We start from the raw sequence: 16,623 nt of genomic DNA, 5'->3' as shown, positions 1-16,623 counted from the left end.
CAAAAAAAAAAAAACATGCTAAGAGGTTACAGAACAAGGTAAGTCATGATCTGCATGAATATAGACAGAAGAACACAGTAAAATGAAGCAACATCCTATGCTCAAGATTAAAACTTAATATACTTAATTTGGAACTGAAATTTTGAAACTTACATTCAAACCTTAAAGTTGGCTTATTTTTCTGAAATGTAGCTTTGGTTTAATTCAAACAAGTCTTTTATATATATATATATAGAGAGAGAGAGAGAGAAAGAGAGATAGAGAGAGAGAGAGAGAGAGAGACAGAGAGTGAGAAAAATTCCATTGTGGCTACTATGAAGCAGTGAATAATATTATTCTAACAAGACAAAAATTGCATTTTTTCTTTTATTAATAAACTACTTACTTCGGCATGTTTTCCCATCTTGCCTTAGTACAAATCCATCATGGCATTGGCAAGTATATGAATCATCATTATTAACACAAAGATGTTCACAGCCATGACTGACTGATTTGCAGATGTCTTTATCTAGGAATAATTTAGATTTTATTTACCACAGTTTCATGAATAAAACACTTCCAAAACTTTAAAGTAGTAAAGTAAACTTTACTACTAACAGTAGTAAACTCCTAGTAAATAAAGAATTTATTCTCTTTTTTGCAAGGAAAAATCTCCTAAAAGAAGAACTGCCTCTAAATAATATGCATTTTCTGTAGATGTCTGAATATAAAAAATATAGTAACATTAAAATAACTTACTTTTACATGTTTTTTTATCGTCCCTCAATACAAAACCCTCGTAGCACTGGCAAAGGTATGAACTATCAGTATTCACACAAATATGCTCACAGCCATGGTCAATAGAATTGCAAACATCTTTATCTGTTAAAAAATAGGATTGCCATATTTAAAATATATTTTCAAATGCACAGATTAGAAAGAAAATCTACTAAAGAGAAGGATACTTACTTCTACATGTTCTTCCATCTTCCCTTAGTGCAAATCCCTCATAACACTGGCAAATGTAGGACTCATCAACATTAACACAAACATGTTCACAGCCATGGTGAACTGAACTGCAAATGTCTTTATCTGAGAACAGTTGATGATATTTGGTTAAAGAACATCTACAGCAAATGTATCATGCAGGGAGAAGTAACAGCTTTCATTAGGTCTACTGATACCACTGGAATAAACAGGGTAAATTTTAGGCAGTAAACACTTTTAACTCTTGGTACCTGAACATTTTTGAGTATTTTCTCTTTCCAGTCTGTCACTTGAACTATTAAAAGACATTATTTTTGTCCACAGAATCTCTCATAAGCATTTGGAAGGTCTAAATCTATAAATATGTAAATACTACTATTATATCATACATATGAAGACTACTCTTTTATTATGACAGTAAACTGCAGTATTTGTTTGAATGCTTCTCAGATCTACATACAGTAAACAAAATTATATGAGTAATTCTCAGAGAACTTACTTCTGCATGTTTTCCCATCTTCTCTCAGCAGAAAACCCTCATGACACTTGCAAACATACGAGTCATCTTCGTTAATGCAAATATGCTCACAGCCATGGCTGACTGATTTGCAGATGTCCTGTCCTGGGAATGATTGATATAAATGTAGGTTTTGAATGAAAACATGTTAGAGAAATGTAGCTGTTAAAAGGAAGGTTCTTGCTTCTTTTCCAGTAGGAAGTAAAAAAATACCCCTTTCCTTCCTTGCCTGATGTACATGCCAAAGTTTTCAACAGATACCAGTCACTCACTTCTGCAAGTCTTGCCATCTTCTCTCAGTACAAATCCTTCACGACACTTGCAGATGTAGGAATTGTCAGCATTAACACAAATATGCTCACAGCCATGGCTGACTGACTTGCAGATATTTTTACCTGGAAATAATTTAATATATAAAAAATGTTGTCAGTTAAGGGTAGTATGTTCAAAGTTAACTTGCTTTTAGTGTATCCTAACTTTTTGAGACAGGCAGAATCAGTCTCTGCACAGAATAACAAAAGAGGGTGAAGTTGTGAAACAGCAGCTAAGAATAAGAAGCTTTTAATTCATCATGGTAATACCTGGATGCCTTTACTTTTTTTCTGTAAACATTTTTTAACAGCAGATGTTGATATTAGATATTATGGGGACTGCAGTTAGAAAATACTGAATGCCTGTGAGTTTTTTTGAGACTTATCCATGATTCTTCTTCACTTGGTGACTTATGCTATAAAAGTTGAGAAAAATTTTCTATTAGTTTTTTTCCTTGATATCTGACACTCATCATAACTGTGTAATATAGTCAAATTTGTAACCCAATTATGATATTTCTGTTGCAATCATCTTCATCCTATGTTGGACAAAATGAACTTTCTATTAATAATGTTGCAAGCTTCATGCTGGGTAAGACTTTATAAACATTATATATTTTTGCCTTGAAATTTTAGAAGAAAATCACAATTGTTCCAGCTCTGGATAGTTTTGGATCCACAACTGTCCAATTTCAGGGCTACTTTTTAAATGTCACTGATGTTTAGGATGTGATTCAGGTGCCTAAAAGTATGTATTCAGTACCATTTTAGATGCCTCAGCATATTTAAGATATCATCATACTGCTGGCAAACATGACATCAAAGGGGAAATATGACCTCTAGAAATCCTTGAACATTTAGGCAATCCAATCCTACCTTACAGATTTCTTCTGTGTGTGTAATATCAGACTCTGAGTTGCTGAATAATAACTTACGTTTACATGTTTTCCCATCGTTACGAAGCCTGTATCCTTCGAAACACTGACAAGTATAAGATCTGTCACCATTTACACACAAATGTTCACAGCCATGATCACTTAGAGCACAATGGTCAACTCCTGTAGGAGCAAAGTTATTTAAAAATTTAACCAATAATGACTTGATTTTTTTTCATCTCTAGTGTTTGCATTCCATATAAGCAAGTAAATATAAACACATTGAACTGCTTAAACAGTAATTCATTTCCTCATCTGATTATAAAGCTTCAATAAAATATAAGAAGTCTTAGTGAGGTCCTACTTTTCATTTTTTACTTAAGGTAGAGTTGAGAACTTATACTTTCTGTGTTCAACATAACTAAACAGAGTCCATGTCTGGATTGGATTAAAATGGACTAAAAAACCAAAATATTTTGGCAATGATTTTACATACGACACTGGCAAAGACATAAAAGCTACCTTGTGAACAGTCTTTAAATAGTCTCTAAATGGCCTGAAGTGAAGGTGGCAGTCCCCAGAACTCACTTGTGGACCTGACCCAGTTCCTGTGGCAGCAAGAAGAAAACCTCTCAGATGTCAGTGGGATTTGGCTTGGACTATTCAAGATTTTACAAAGAATTGCAAATGATGAGCACTATCAAATGTGGTCCGCTTTTCATCTCAAATTTCCCAAGTGTTTTTTCTCTGTCATATAAAGACATAGGGCAAACAGGACTTGCTTCTGTCTATTAGCTACACACACTTATATTTTTTGTAATGAGCTGTCAGAGTACAGATTTGGTTACCATTCAGGTGTTCCCATAGCTTTCTTAAGATCCTTGAGCCAGTGTATATAATACTAGAATGTCCCAGATGTTTTCTCACTAGGACTGGTGTATGTTAAATGCTAATCCCTTCCTTTCAACTTATCATTCAGGAAATTGCAAAGTGTCAAAACTCTCTTCATGGTAGCCTAAAAATGTTCATGAGGTTTCAACATTTCATCTAGAGCTCAGGAATAGGACAAATCTTTCCTAAATATATATGAGGACAGGGTTAGGGTTAGCTATTCAAAAACTCCCAGTTCATTGCACTCAGCACTATTTTCATAGAATCATAGAATATCCTGATTTGGGAGGGACTTGCTAGGACCAATCAAACTCCTACTACTGGCCTTGCACAGGACAGCCCCAAAACTCACACCATCTGCCTGAGAATGTTGTCCAAATGTTTCTTGTACTCTGCTGCTGATAGGCTTCCAAGTACAGCCTGGAGGAAAATAACTCAAGAATGAAAAATAATCTCTTGTTACTAGGAAGGAAAACGGATTTTCCGTTTGCAAATTGATAAAACTCCATTATTTGGCTGCTTCTAAATTTTCAGTGGTACTACAGATAAATATCTAAAAAATTGTTTTTAGTAGACCCTGTTGTTGTTACATGTACACTAATCATAGTTTTGTGTTACTGTCTTCCCCTTTCTAGAGAGTTGCAGTGGCAGACAGAAGCAAAGTCTGTCAAGGTATTGGATGGAGCTAAAGAGGTTAGTATGGAGGCAAACACAAGGATAAATATGAAGGCAAATTGCCTTTGCTGCTTTGCCTCACTTCCCTCTAGACAATTTTTGTGACTGAGGACTTGCAGTTTGACTTCTCCTAAAACTTTGTGCCTGAGAGCAAGAAAAAGGGTGAACTCTGGAGCTTCTCCAACTCTGCAAGCTTGAAAGATAATGTACCTCCAAAATCTGGAAAAAGTGGACAGAAGACTCTCAACAAAGAGGTCCATAAAAAGTCAACAGGTAAAATGCACTCATATTCTTTTTTTTTGGCACTTTCAATACATTATTTTTCCAGTGAAGGAGGCCATTCAACTGTGTGTGAAATTGTATAAATTCTCAATGATAATTTGATTTATGAAGTACAGAGAGCTGCCAGGACAACTGCTCACTTATTAAGGGTTCCCATGCTTAATGTAAAGTTCAGTGTGGGGCTCTCAGTTCTCCTCCTGCCCCAGGTAAGGTGGGGCAGTTTGCCTTGGGGACACTGCTGTCCAGACGACCTGTCAGATACATTTGTCATGTGACTGAAAAACTGTCCTCAAATGTGGGGATGAATAGGTCTCCCAAAACTTTTCTGAATATATGAGGACTAATAATCATCTTGACAAGTATTCTTTCCTAAATACTTTTTCTGTTTCTGCTTTCAAATAATTACTAAAATATTACTAAAATGCAGACTATAAGAATAAATTGAAGGTGAGTCTTTTTCCCTATATGACAACAAAATCCTTTCCCAAGGGATTTGAAGTAAAGGATGTTCTTGCAAGACTCACGTGAGCAGGTTTTTAGGTCCTCATTGATGACAAATCCTTCAGAGCACTGACAGACATAGGAGTCACCTGTATTTAGGCACAGTTGCTCGCAGCCATGATTGCTTTCAACACAGTGGTCCACTCCTATTGATTTGTGTTAATGATTGAAGAAATCACATTGGTGTCTTAGATACATAAACTAGGACACTGCAGTTAGTACATGATGCCTTTGCAGAGCAAGGCAAAAAGATTAGCACAGCTTTTTATTCACGCAAGTATCCCCACCTACTTGAGTAACCTGAGTTAATTAACAACACCTAAGTGAAATTAGTACAACAACCCCACTTGGCACATAGCAAACTTGGTGAAGTGCAGATTTCCTTTGCCAAAAATCACAATGTGATTGAACTAACACAAAGCAGAGAGAAGGGAAAACCCTGAAGCCCAGTCTGGTCTTACCCACAGAATCATGCTTTCCTTCTTTAAAAAGCAGGACTCTCTTTTCTCTTCACCATTAAATTTTCACAGCAAATATGAGTATTAGTAATTTTTGAAACAGAAATTATGGCTTTCGGATTGTTTCACAAAGATTAAATTCTTTTTTCAACAGGATAAGAAATCACCAATTTAAAACTTTAACCGGCCAACAGGTTCAAGCAAATAAAGCCTCATGGGGGACAGACAGAAATGATGAGTGTGAGAGTGTCTTAACATGTTCCATTTCTTTGATTTTCCTATTCCTATTCCAAGTAAGATAAAATGGAATATGTCTTTTAAGTCTTGTATGCAACTAGCTGTGTGAAAGACAAAAGGTGGGGGAAGGGAGAAAGGTGTGAACTGGGTTCAAAAAATACATTTCCTTACAGTGGACAGCAAAGCTGTAGGGTGAAATATGTGTACTTGCACATGTACTCTACAATTTGCTGTCTCTGTGAGTATAGAAAAAGGACATTTTTGGAAAAAAGCTTTGAACTTCCTCATAGTGTTTTACTGCCGGTTTGTTAATGGCTACTTTTAGTTATATAGGCCCAAATCACTTAAGCTTAATTTGATCAAAAGTAGTGGAGCTCCCCCAGACACACACACATAGTCTCACATGTCTCCTTTGCAAATCATTTACAGATGTGAACAGACATGCCTGCAGCAATGTGTTTGCATTTTAAAAAATCTGTACTTAATGTTAAATCACTTATTTTAAATATTTCTGTTTATTGGTTTATTTAGCTAAGCAACGAGTTTGCAGTAATTGGTCCAGATTTGCCATTATACACAGAGAGACAATGTAAGCTTGAACAAATGAAGCTGAGGTGTCAGTTTTTTCTAGCTAAAGCAAGTTCCAGCTGGAACCTCCTCCTTTTTCCAAGAGTTCACATCATCATGAAGAGGCTTGTGTAACTTCTCAGAGCACACAAAAAATATGGAAACAAAAAAAAAAGAAAATACCCATATTCTCTGTGAAAAATTACATCTGTTTGGCTCCATCTTTTCAATACAAACACCCACACCAATACGAATTTGGGGCTCTCAGGCAGAATTTTGAAACACACTCTTTCGAAGAGTGCAGTAATCACAAAGGTGCTAATTACTGGGCTTTAGAAATCACTATAACTGTAAATGTTGTAATCATATGTGCTTTATTACATGTGTAAAAAAAAATTCCTGCAAGGAAAAGGATGAGGAAGGCTCACTGTTATTACAAACAAGGACTGTCTTGGGATGTATTAATTTTTAGAAATTCAACATGAGATAGTCTAAAAGTATAATTGTCAAGTAGTTGCAATTCATCCAGGTTACCTTAAATATGCCTTTATCACAGTTTCTTTAAAAATGATTATTCCCTGTCCTACCAAGTATCTTAAAAACTTCAGTGATTGAGTATTCCTTTGGAAAAGTAGGTCGTAACTACATCGGGGAAAAATGCTGCCAATGCTTTAGGTGATATGCAAAATGGTTCTCTGCAATAAAACTATCCTCTAAAACTGGGTGATGCCAAGTGGGCAGTGCTGTTGTGTTTCTCTGGGGAAACACCAATCCTTCATTTAGCAACATTCTTCTGAAAAAGGACACTTCATTGAACAGATCACTGAAGGTGCAAACATGGAGAAGAGATGGGTCTCTTCACATCCCCACACACCAGCATACAGTAGCAGGAGATGTGCAGGTTACACAGCCCATAGCAATGATATGGATGTTCAGCAGCAAGCACTGCCTTCGTGTTAGACAGTGCCTTTGAGTGAAAGGTTGAACTTCCCCAGTTATTCAGACTGGAGAAAATGATGCTTTAGCTCTCTGTTGGATCAGGGATCTCACGATAGCATTACTTCACTAGGCCTGGCTTCTGGTGGACTTTGCAGTAACATAGGTTTGCATGACTCAGAAGCATCTCAAAAGGGACCCCAGAGTGTTTTCTCACTCTGTTCACACTTCTCCCTTGCAGCAAACTAGTCACTGCAGTTCCTGAGACACACTCATTGCTGCACGTATCGCCATGGTGTTCTTGGGTGTATCTGGGATGACATTTGCACACAAACAACTCTTCCATGTTAACACATTCATGTTCACAGTCATGCTGACCTAAAGCACAGAAGTTTACTTCTGTGGAGAGAAAAATGAGAAAAACTCACTTTTCTTAAACAATACTGGATTCTGTGCTTCGGACACCTACTAAAGCTGACAGTGAGATGAGGATCTGAGAGCAGACTGCAAACACTCAGCTATGCAAGGCTTCACTTTGACCCCCACAGATCTCATCCTGTAGTCATCAGAAGTCACACGTGGTGGTGAAGGAGGAATGCTTGGTGCTTGTCACCACCCACCTATTGTCCCTGATTTCTGAAAAGGGCATATATGCAAACATTCTGCTTTATTTCACAATCTTAGCTAACATGACCCTTGTTACAAGATTTGGAATAGCAGCCTAATCCTGGAAACATCACCAGATTTGCAGCCAAATCCAAAGCCCCATAAGGAAAAATACCCCAAATGGGAATTACAATTTGCCTTTAAGTTGTAATTACATCCTTGGCAATAAATATTTTATACAATGCTGTTCTTTTGCTCTATTGGCTCTATTTGCTCTGCCAAGGCTATTGAATCTATAAAAACCTGAATGTATTAAAATACCATGTAGATAATTAAAAGCAGAATAGCATGGATTACTGCAAAAGCAGGCCTATGTAGACAAAAATGCTTTGTGAGAACATATCTTTAAGATGGAACAAAACTACAGTTTCAAAACCAGATACATTTTATGAGTGTCTAGAAATAGAATTAGATTGCTCCAAACAAGTTTATTATTCATAAAATATCAGTAGTACAATTCTCTCCCCCCAACAACTGAGTCACGAGATCAGCTATATCATTTTGCTGAATATATTTTCTCTAAACTTTAACACATCACAGTAAAAATCTGCTGTGATTCCAGGTCTCCAATCAAAAAGAGCTGTAACACTAAGTCATTCTAAAGTAAATGGCATGTGTGACTGGTTTATGACACTGACATTGCTCATGCTGTTTTTACAATTTTTTTAGGAAACTGTAAAGTTTTGTGTGTGACTCTAAGATGATTTTGATAGCTGTGTTGTCCGTTCAATACATTTCCAAGCTAATGAAATGTATCTGACCTTGGCTAAACCAACTGGGTAAAACAAGGTGATTTTTTTTTTTTAAATTTCAAAGCTATTGACGTCTTTACAAGCCAAGGCCAGAAAGTTTCAAATAAGTAAAGAACTTTAAGTAATTTTGGTTCCTACATTAATCCTCAGGTTTTCATAGAAGTCTTCAAAAATTTCTAATATACAAAGTAATCTACAAAACAGAGAAATGTATACTTTCCCAGCATGATTCATTCAGTTAAAATTCAAGTTTATAAAGAAACATTTGTTACAACCTTAATTACAGAGAAAACTTCCATCCTTTCAGAAGGGAAACAACTCACTGCAGGTTCAAGAAATAAAAGCAGATGAACTTTATTACGTCCAAAGGATTACTCACTTTTGCATGTTTTCTTATCTGGATTAAGTCTAAACCCTTCTTGGCATTGACAAAAATAGGAATCATCTGTATTAACACATTCCTGTTCGCAACCATGGTCCTGAAGAGAACAATAGTCTGGTTCTAAACAACAAAAACATTTGTGCCAGTGAGTAATACAATTTCTCAGGAATAAACTAGGTAAAAATGAGTTATTTTGTTTTCTTTTGCCTTTTTTTCCCCTTTAGGCACCATGTTGATTTTTTACCATATTGTTTCAAACCATGAAAATAAAATGTTTCTTTTTTCCAAATATCTGCTATACTGATGTACACCTGACACATTCTCCAAAGAATTATTAGAGAACATAAATAGTTCATGCAGTAGAGAAGTTGGAATCTTATATATTTCTTAACATTTTGCAGCTAAGCCTTATACATTTCCTCATCAAAATTGCCTCTACTCACTCAGAGCATGTTAGACATGATGTGTAATAAACACACAAACATGCTTTTGCATGCTGTTCATTAGATCAAGCAGGACAAACAGGTCATCAGGACTGTGGATGTTTTTAACAGCTCTGAGTGCTTGCTTCATAATTCTTCCATTTGAAATGCCCATGGAAGAAAAGATGAGCAGTCTAGTAACAGCTACCACTTATGGATAAAGTAACTTAGAAAGGATAGCAATTGTGTACTAAGCACTGAGCTATTTCCCCTATAGAGTTTATCATTATGGATGAAGTCAATAATGATAAAGTCAACATTCACTTAGATGCAGTGTCTGCCCATCACTTAGTTTTGTGTCAGTGAAGTTAATTTATACTAGTGAAAAATGGTCCTATCCCCTCAGCATGCTAAAAGTAGATAAACAAGTCACAAATTATATAAATAACATTAAAAAAACTTTTGAACACCTCATTATACAACCTGAAAACTCAGGGGGTTTTATTATTCCCAGAAATTAATTAATTATTATTCCCAGAAGTGATTTGCTTTCAGAGGCATGGACAGTTCTTTCTTTGGATTTGAGGCAAGTTAATGGAATTGAGTCTTTATATATGATGAAAGCCCTTTGTGATAATAAACCACCTATATTTTCAGAATAAATGAAGTGGAATGTGACTTCCTAAGAAAACTCGGAAGGACTATGTTATAATTTCTGTACACCACTCTGTATATTAATTAACATTGATAACATTAATTAACATTTCCTTTACCAAAGCTTTTTTTGACAGCAAATGCACATACATATATACATAACATGAAGATATCTTATCTGTTTACTAAAATGAAAATTACAAAATATATTTTTGTTCAAGAGGGCACTGAAGAGACAGAACCCATAAAGCCACATGTGTGCACCAGAGGAATGCAGCTGTATGCCTTCTGGACTTCAGGAGTGCTGTGGTGCATTTACCAGTTCAAATCCTTGCTCACTCAAGGAGAGACTTTTCCTGGATAACTGATTCTGAAGATGATCACAAGGGGTAAAAAATACATATTATCTTTGTTGAAACCTTGAGGCTATTCTGTTTGAGACACTAAAAACACACAGTGTGTTTATTAACACAGCCCAGGTTAAGGATATTAACAGACCCTTGCCCAGCTACAAATTATGTGAACTCAGAACTTAAACAGGCCTTTTGTAAAGAACAGTTGAGGCTCAGCAGCACCCAGTACAAGCAGAGGCTGCCATCTGTCCTCTTGAGGGGAGCAGCAAGAGTAGCAGAAGTCTCCTTAATAGTGGCTTGAATGTCCTCCCCCTGCCTCACTGATAAACCAAACTTGCTGTGCTCTTCCAGCCATAGAGCACTCTGATGGTGTTGGCAAGGCTGGCTTCATGAGCACTGCTCCTTGTGTTTCATTCTAAGAACTTTGGAATAGTTCCCAGAGAAAACATTTGTTAGATATGCATGACCATACTGACAACACTTATATGTCCATGCATTTCTTTGTAGCCATGAGCATAAAGGCTTACTTTCTACTTTTGAAAGGAAGTCAGGATTGGGAGACAATCATGAGATCTCAGGAGTGGGTGCCTGAGGCCTGCTTGCTGACGCAGAGAACTGGCATGGCATGTGTGACTCTTGACTAGTTGGCCAAGCTCCCCGAGACTCAGTAATAAGCCAAATGTGTAGAAATTTATGTTAAATTTTTAAAGCCACAAACATTTTAAATCTAGCGCTCTGTAGTTTGTTGACATTGTTTATGCAGACTCAAACTCAGTGTGATTCATAACATATGGGAACTAGGGGACACTTTTGCTCTGAAGAGCTCTCATGCTGTCTTGACTTTTGCAGCATTAAGAGGTACACAGTTCTTTCATTCATGCTTTAATTTATCCACAAGGCTCAGAGGATATCAAGTGTAAGGAATAGTGGCTGAGTAAGTCTTATTTGTACCTAATATACTGTCTCAAGCAACAGTTCGAGGATAGAGACAGGTCAGGCCTGAAGTACTCCTTTCCCAGAATATTCCCTCAGATGTCAACATTCTGTGAATCATCAATTTAAATATGCATACAGTTACGCCATAAACTAAAAAATCAGTCAAGGCATATGAAATGTTTATGCAGTTTTAAGGACTTTCTTTGGTTCAAACTGGAGGAGAAAACACTGCTCAAAATCCAAATTCTTAAATCAAGGAAATTAACAAAAGCTTGTGCTAGGGCAGTGGAAAGCACACTAAAATAAGATTTCAAATAGGTATGGATGTGGAAGTATGATTAGCCAGCTCGTAGCTGACAGATACTTGTCAAATGGGAATGTTAATACAATCTACAAATGATGTTAACCACTACAAATACTCTGGCCCCTGGGAAGCATAAATTTCATCTCCCCTGACTCTGACCGTCTAAAAATTATGTGTCTAGTCTGGCAAGTCATCAAGACCCCCTGTATATTCAAGGAAAATACAAGAACTTCCATAAATTTGTGCCAGAACTGGGAGCAATCACCTTTGAGAAGTGTATGTCCCTTTCAAGGGAAAGAGACATACACATGGTAAGAACACATGTACAGACTGGATTACATGTTTTCATCCTAAATGTTAAATTCAAATGGAATAGATATCAACCATAATACACAACAGAAATACAACCCATAGGCTAACCAAATTTCTCACCAGAAGGACTGAAATGCTCCTCACACAGAAATGCAGTGCTATATTGATGCATTTTTTTAAAAATAATGTTTGAACATATCACTCAACGAAATGGGCTAAATTCATCACTGGTAGCAGCAATCATCTAAAACTAAAGGAGCTTTCCTTCTTACAGGCACAATAGTAATATTTCTTTATCAAAGCCCACATTTATGAAGAAAGGTAACCAGGAAGATACATTAAGGTTTTCCCCTTGACATTTCCTGAAAGGGAGTTATGACATTAAACACTGTGGAGGTTTTAGCTTGTTTTCCCAATTATGGGAGGCCTTGGCATGAATATTTTCTGGTCTGTAAGATCCCCTCCACTTCATCTCCATTCTTAACACCAGTAATTTTTGATCTTTTTAGCCTGGTATCAAATTTGATAAACAACAAACAAGCAAAGCCATGAAGTTATAAGCTGGTGAAAACATGGAAGCCTGGTAGAAGACACTCATACTGACAGAGCTTTACCACACCATCAGAGAACTCACTCTGGAGAAAAACTGCAATGTTTCTTCTGATTGGGAAACTACTCATTATTTCAGATCATCTTACAAAGCAAACTGATTATAAATTGTCTAGCACAGACTTGTTTGTTTACCCAGATAGGGAGATTATATTCTAACTGAAAAAAAAAAAAAGAATAATCAAAGAGAAATCTAAGGCAAAGCTTCAGCTCTTTGCAGTTGAAAAAGAGCTGGGTTTCATGTTAAAAGCTTCTTGTTCAGAAGAAGGACCTTTGCCCTTAGGCCCTCCCCTCAAAACAACTTGCTTTGATTTCAAAACCTTTGGTTTCCAGGGCACACCAACCTGATGCATTTCTATACCTGAGGCATTAGTCAGCATTCCCAGGACCAGTGGGAGGATTACTGCTGACAGCTGGAAGATAGAAGTATAAACTGTTCATAATTAAACTTTATCACAACTTACTTCCACAAGTTCTTTTGTCTGGATTTAAAATGAACCCTGGGCGGCATCTACAGTAATAGGAGTCCTTGGTGTTAACACATTCGTGTTGGCAACCATGGTTATCCAAAGCGCAGTAGTCCACAACTGAAAAAGAACAAGACAAACATGCAATTAGGAAAACAAAAAAAAAAAAAGGACTATTATGCATGGATATTATGGTTCTAGAGACACACAGTAGCTATAAAAAAAGGAAAAGCTGATGTAATTGCTGTCCTGAAAAGCTTGTCTGCAAAAAGTAGTGCACTCACAACAACAGTTGGTAAATCAGATTTTAAATGAGTCCTGAATAATTTCTCAACTTTGAACATTTATCAGCTCTCAGATTGTCAGGAGCTTTCTCAACATGTTTTCTCAGATCTGGAAACCATGCCTCAGTGAGTAACTCTGTCCAGATGTTCACACTGTAGGCCAGGGCATAGAAAAGTTTGTTTGATTTAGCACTGTCTTCTGTCTCTCAGGTCCCAGTCCTGGAATTGCTCTACTTTTCCTTAGTTCCCTCCCAGCTGTATTAATTCTCAAGAGCTGTTCCTGTAGCCTGAGTATATAGGAGAATCTTGGCATTATCTTCTACACTGAGGACTGTCACAGTACATTCATTCCCTCAAACGTGCTCCAGATTTGTTCTGTACAAAGCAGCTACAACTGCAAAGCCTGAGAATTTCAGGCTGACATTCACCATGGATATTCTGCTTATATAATGCCTTTTGTAGGGTAAAAAAAAAGTCACAGGCAGTCCTGTCACCTATTCATAAGTCTGGTCATTTATTACACAAATCCATATTTAAAAGTTAGATTGCCAAAGGATAATAAAGTAATACTTCAGAGTTTACTATGTCAAGCCCATTCAAAGTTGCTAAAGAAATTAAAGGATTTTTAAATTTCTTTGGAGGTTAAGCTTCATCTTCACAACAAAAGTCTTAGAAGAAATTAAAGATAAGTCACAAAGCTGGAGCTCTGCCCTCAAAGAGCTGCCAGGCCTACATTAGGAAAGTATACCTGATTCTTTCTGCAGAAGACAGTAATGTATTTAGCTTCACACACCAAGACAGGTCCTTCTTTGCCAACTGCGTAAATTTTTTCACTGCTTATACTGCTGAGCCTCACAAATTCCTTTAAGAGGCAGTAATTTGTTTTAATGCAATCAATTTTTTTCTTCAATTGCCCCACCTATGTAAATCATGCACACTCAGGTGTGCTACTATATTTAGTCAAGATCATCTAGTCAGGAGAGCAGATAACCTATTCAGCTACTTTGAAAGAACTTCTTTTAACCCTTCAGAATATTTGTGTTGAATCAAGTGTAATTACTTACTGGCTACCATGTGATAACATTTTTCTGGCAGGAACCTTCCTGTTTCCAGACTGAATAGATTCATATTAAAACCTATTTACTGAATACGTTTCAAGGATATAATGTGTCATACAATTAGCTTTCAATTTAAATTAATTCTAACATGCACATTTTCAAGTGTTTAAAAGGCACATTAAGAAATAGGTAGGCCAAAGAATACATCAATTTAGCACCATGCCTGGGAAATAGCATATATGGATGCCTTTGTAAAGTTATCTCCTCCTCTGCATTTAAACCTTAACAAAATTAATTTCTATTGCAATATCTACAACTGCCCAGCTAATGATTATAACAGTGAGAATAGAATATTCAGTTGGAAGAGACACACAATGACCATTTAGTTCAACGGCTTGACCAGCTCAGAGTTGACTTTATCCAAATGCCTCTCACACACTGACAGGCTTGGAGCATCCACCTCCTGTAGGAAGCTTGTTCCAGTGTTTGACCATCTTCCTGGTAAAGAAATGCTTCTTAATGTTCAGTCTAAACTTCCCCTGGCACAGCTTTGAACCATTCCCACATGCCCCATTCCTGGGAGAAGAGCATATTTTATGCTCTGTCATGAGATAAACACGAGAATGTGAAAACCTGAGATTTCACTGTTCTGAATTTTATCTCGTGTCTATTTCAATAAGAATTTTTTCTAGATGATTTATTAGTGTCCTTTTTAGTGAGCAAACTATTAATTCAGGTGTCATTTCTGCATATTTGTTCCACCTTGTTTTTCTCACTCAGTATTAGTAAGTGATGAAAACCATCTTTTACTTCCAGTAACCAGTTCTGCACTCTGGATGCTTACATTGCCCTCTCTGAACCATGGACTGCAAGGGTCACCTTTCTCAAAAGGGGTTGGTTTAGCCCTATGATGTTTATAGAGGTTATTCAGGCTTGGGAGAATGAAGGAAGTTAAGGAGAAGAGTAGGAGAAAAAGGTGTAAACCAAGTAAAGGCATAAGGAAGATGAAAAAGAATGTGAGGGAAGAGCAAATCACACTCAGGGAAGACTCATAAGAACCTAAGAAGCAGCCAAAAAAATCCAGCAGTGCCAGGACTGCAGAGAGATGCCAGCAGCCAAACCACTGCCAGAAAAAGGGGATCCAAGCCCAGCAACTGCAGCAAGATGGATACAGTCTAGCACTAGTGCCAGGAAAGAGAAGACAGCATGTCCAGCAACACCAAGGTGGAGAGACTGAGTGTCCAGCAGCATGATGGAGAAAGGGCAGCTCATTACCAGCAAACATCAGCTGATAGGACTTTGTCCATGTGAAAAAGAGTTCAAAAAAGGCAAAGTGATAGTGCCCTGCCATCCAGATTTACTGCTGAGCAGACAGTTCCAAGTATTGTTTAGCCTACAAATTCGTTCATAAACTGCATTGCAAACTCTCGGATTGGCTGGTTGCTCAGCGGTCAGCTTGAATGGATACTTGTGAGTTCTGGCTGTGAGATTTCATGTAATGTTTGCCATTCAGGTAACTGGCTGGCACACGTCAACAAAGCAATTAATATCACCACTGATCCCTAAATTAGCCCATCAGAAAAATTTAATAAACATGCTTGTGAAATGAAGTTTCGTCACTTTCTCATTTGCTTTTGTTGGAGTTAAAACTTTATAAATCTTAGATATCTTAGATGGAAACCTTTGACTCTTTCCAAGAATATCACAATGTGTATTTCCTACTGAAATTTCTCTTTTCATTCTCTGGAAGGAGAGGAGTGACTAACCTTAATGAAGCCACTGCTTTTTGCAAAATTGTTATTATTCTCAGTGATCTCTAGTATGTGTACATCAAGATCTTTCTTCAGATCCTGCTCATTTGATAATAAATACTTCACAGAAAGGAAGGGTTAACTAGCTTAGGAGTAATGAAAACTGAGAGTTATCACTACTGATTCAGCACTACACATAGTCTCCCTTAAAAAATTTTCCAGCAAGGATGATTTTTCATTGATGATCATACCTGCAGAAGCTGTACATTCTTACTTGTAGCATATTCCTCAAAAATCTCAAATTGTTCAAACCTGAAAACTCAAATTCTGGAGGCTGACAATAGGATTTGCAGACAAATTAGCATCAAATTCCTAAATTACCCAGACAATCTTTTCCTGTTCAAGAAATGTAGAGAAACTAAGTTCTGCATAAACCAAATATAATTAATAAACATTG

The 16,623-nt window shown here is 36.9% G+C and overlaps 1 protein-coding gene across 5 annotated transcripts in view; it reads right to left on the bottom strand.

Annotated features, from left to right (window-relative positions):
* The window catches only part of MATN2 (matrilin 2), a 68,507-nt gene that overhangs the window by 17,432 nt on the left and 34,452 nt on the right, over positions 1-16,623 (bottom strand). For 3 of the 5 annotated variants that reach the window (XM_059864276.1, XM_059864309.1, XM_059864285.1), the window contains exons 6-14: positions 13,071-13,193; positions 9,014-9,136; positions 5,042-5,164; positions 2,730-2,852; positions 1,756-1,878; positions 1,466-1,588; positions 949-1,071; positions 739-861; positions 386-508 (exon numbers count right to left, since the gene is read on the bottom strand). In XM_059864276.1, the coding sequence (XP_059720259.1) occupies positions 386-508; positions 739-861; positions 949-1,071; positions 1,466-1,588; positions 1,756-1,878; positions 2,730-2,852; positions 5,042-5,164; positions 9,014-9,136; positions 13,071-13,193 (1,107 nt within the window). The remainder of the gene's footprint in view (positions 1-385; positions 509-738; positions 862-948; positions 1,072-1,465; positions 1,589-1,755; positions 1,879-2,729; positions 2,853-5,041; positions 5,165-9,013; positions 9,137-13,070; positions 13,194-16,623) is intronic. The other 2 variants (XM_059864301.1, XM_059864294.1) reach the window with 2 other exon arrangements.

This window comes from Haemorhous mexicanus, chromosome 1 (genome assembly GCF_027477595.1).
Source record: "Haemorhous mexicanus isolate bHaeMex1 chromosome 1, bHaeMex1.pri, whole genome shotgun sequence".
NCBI classification, from domain to species: domain Eukaryota; kingdom Metazoa; phylum Chordata; class Aves; order Passeriformes; family Fringillidae; genus Haemorhous; species Haemorhous mexicanus.
This window is presented reverse-complemented; position numbering and strand designations above follow the sequence as displayed.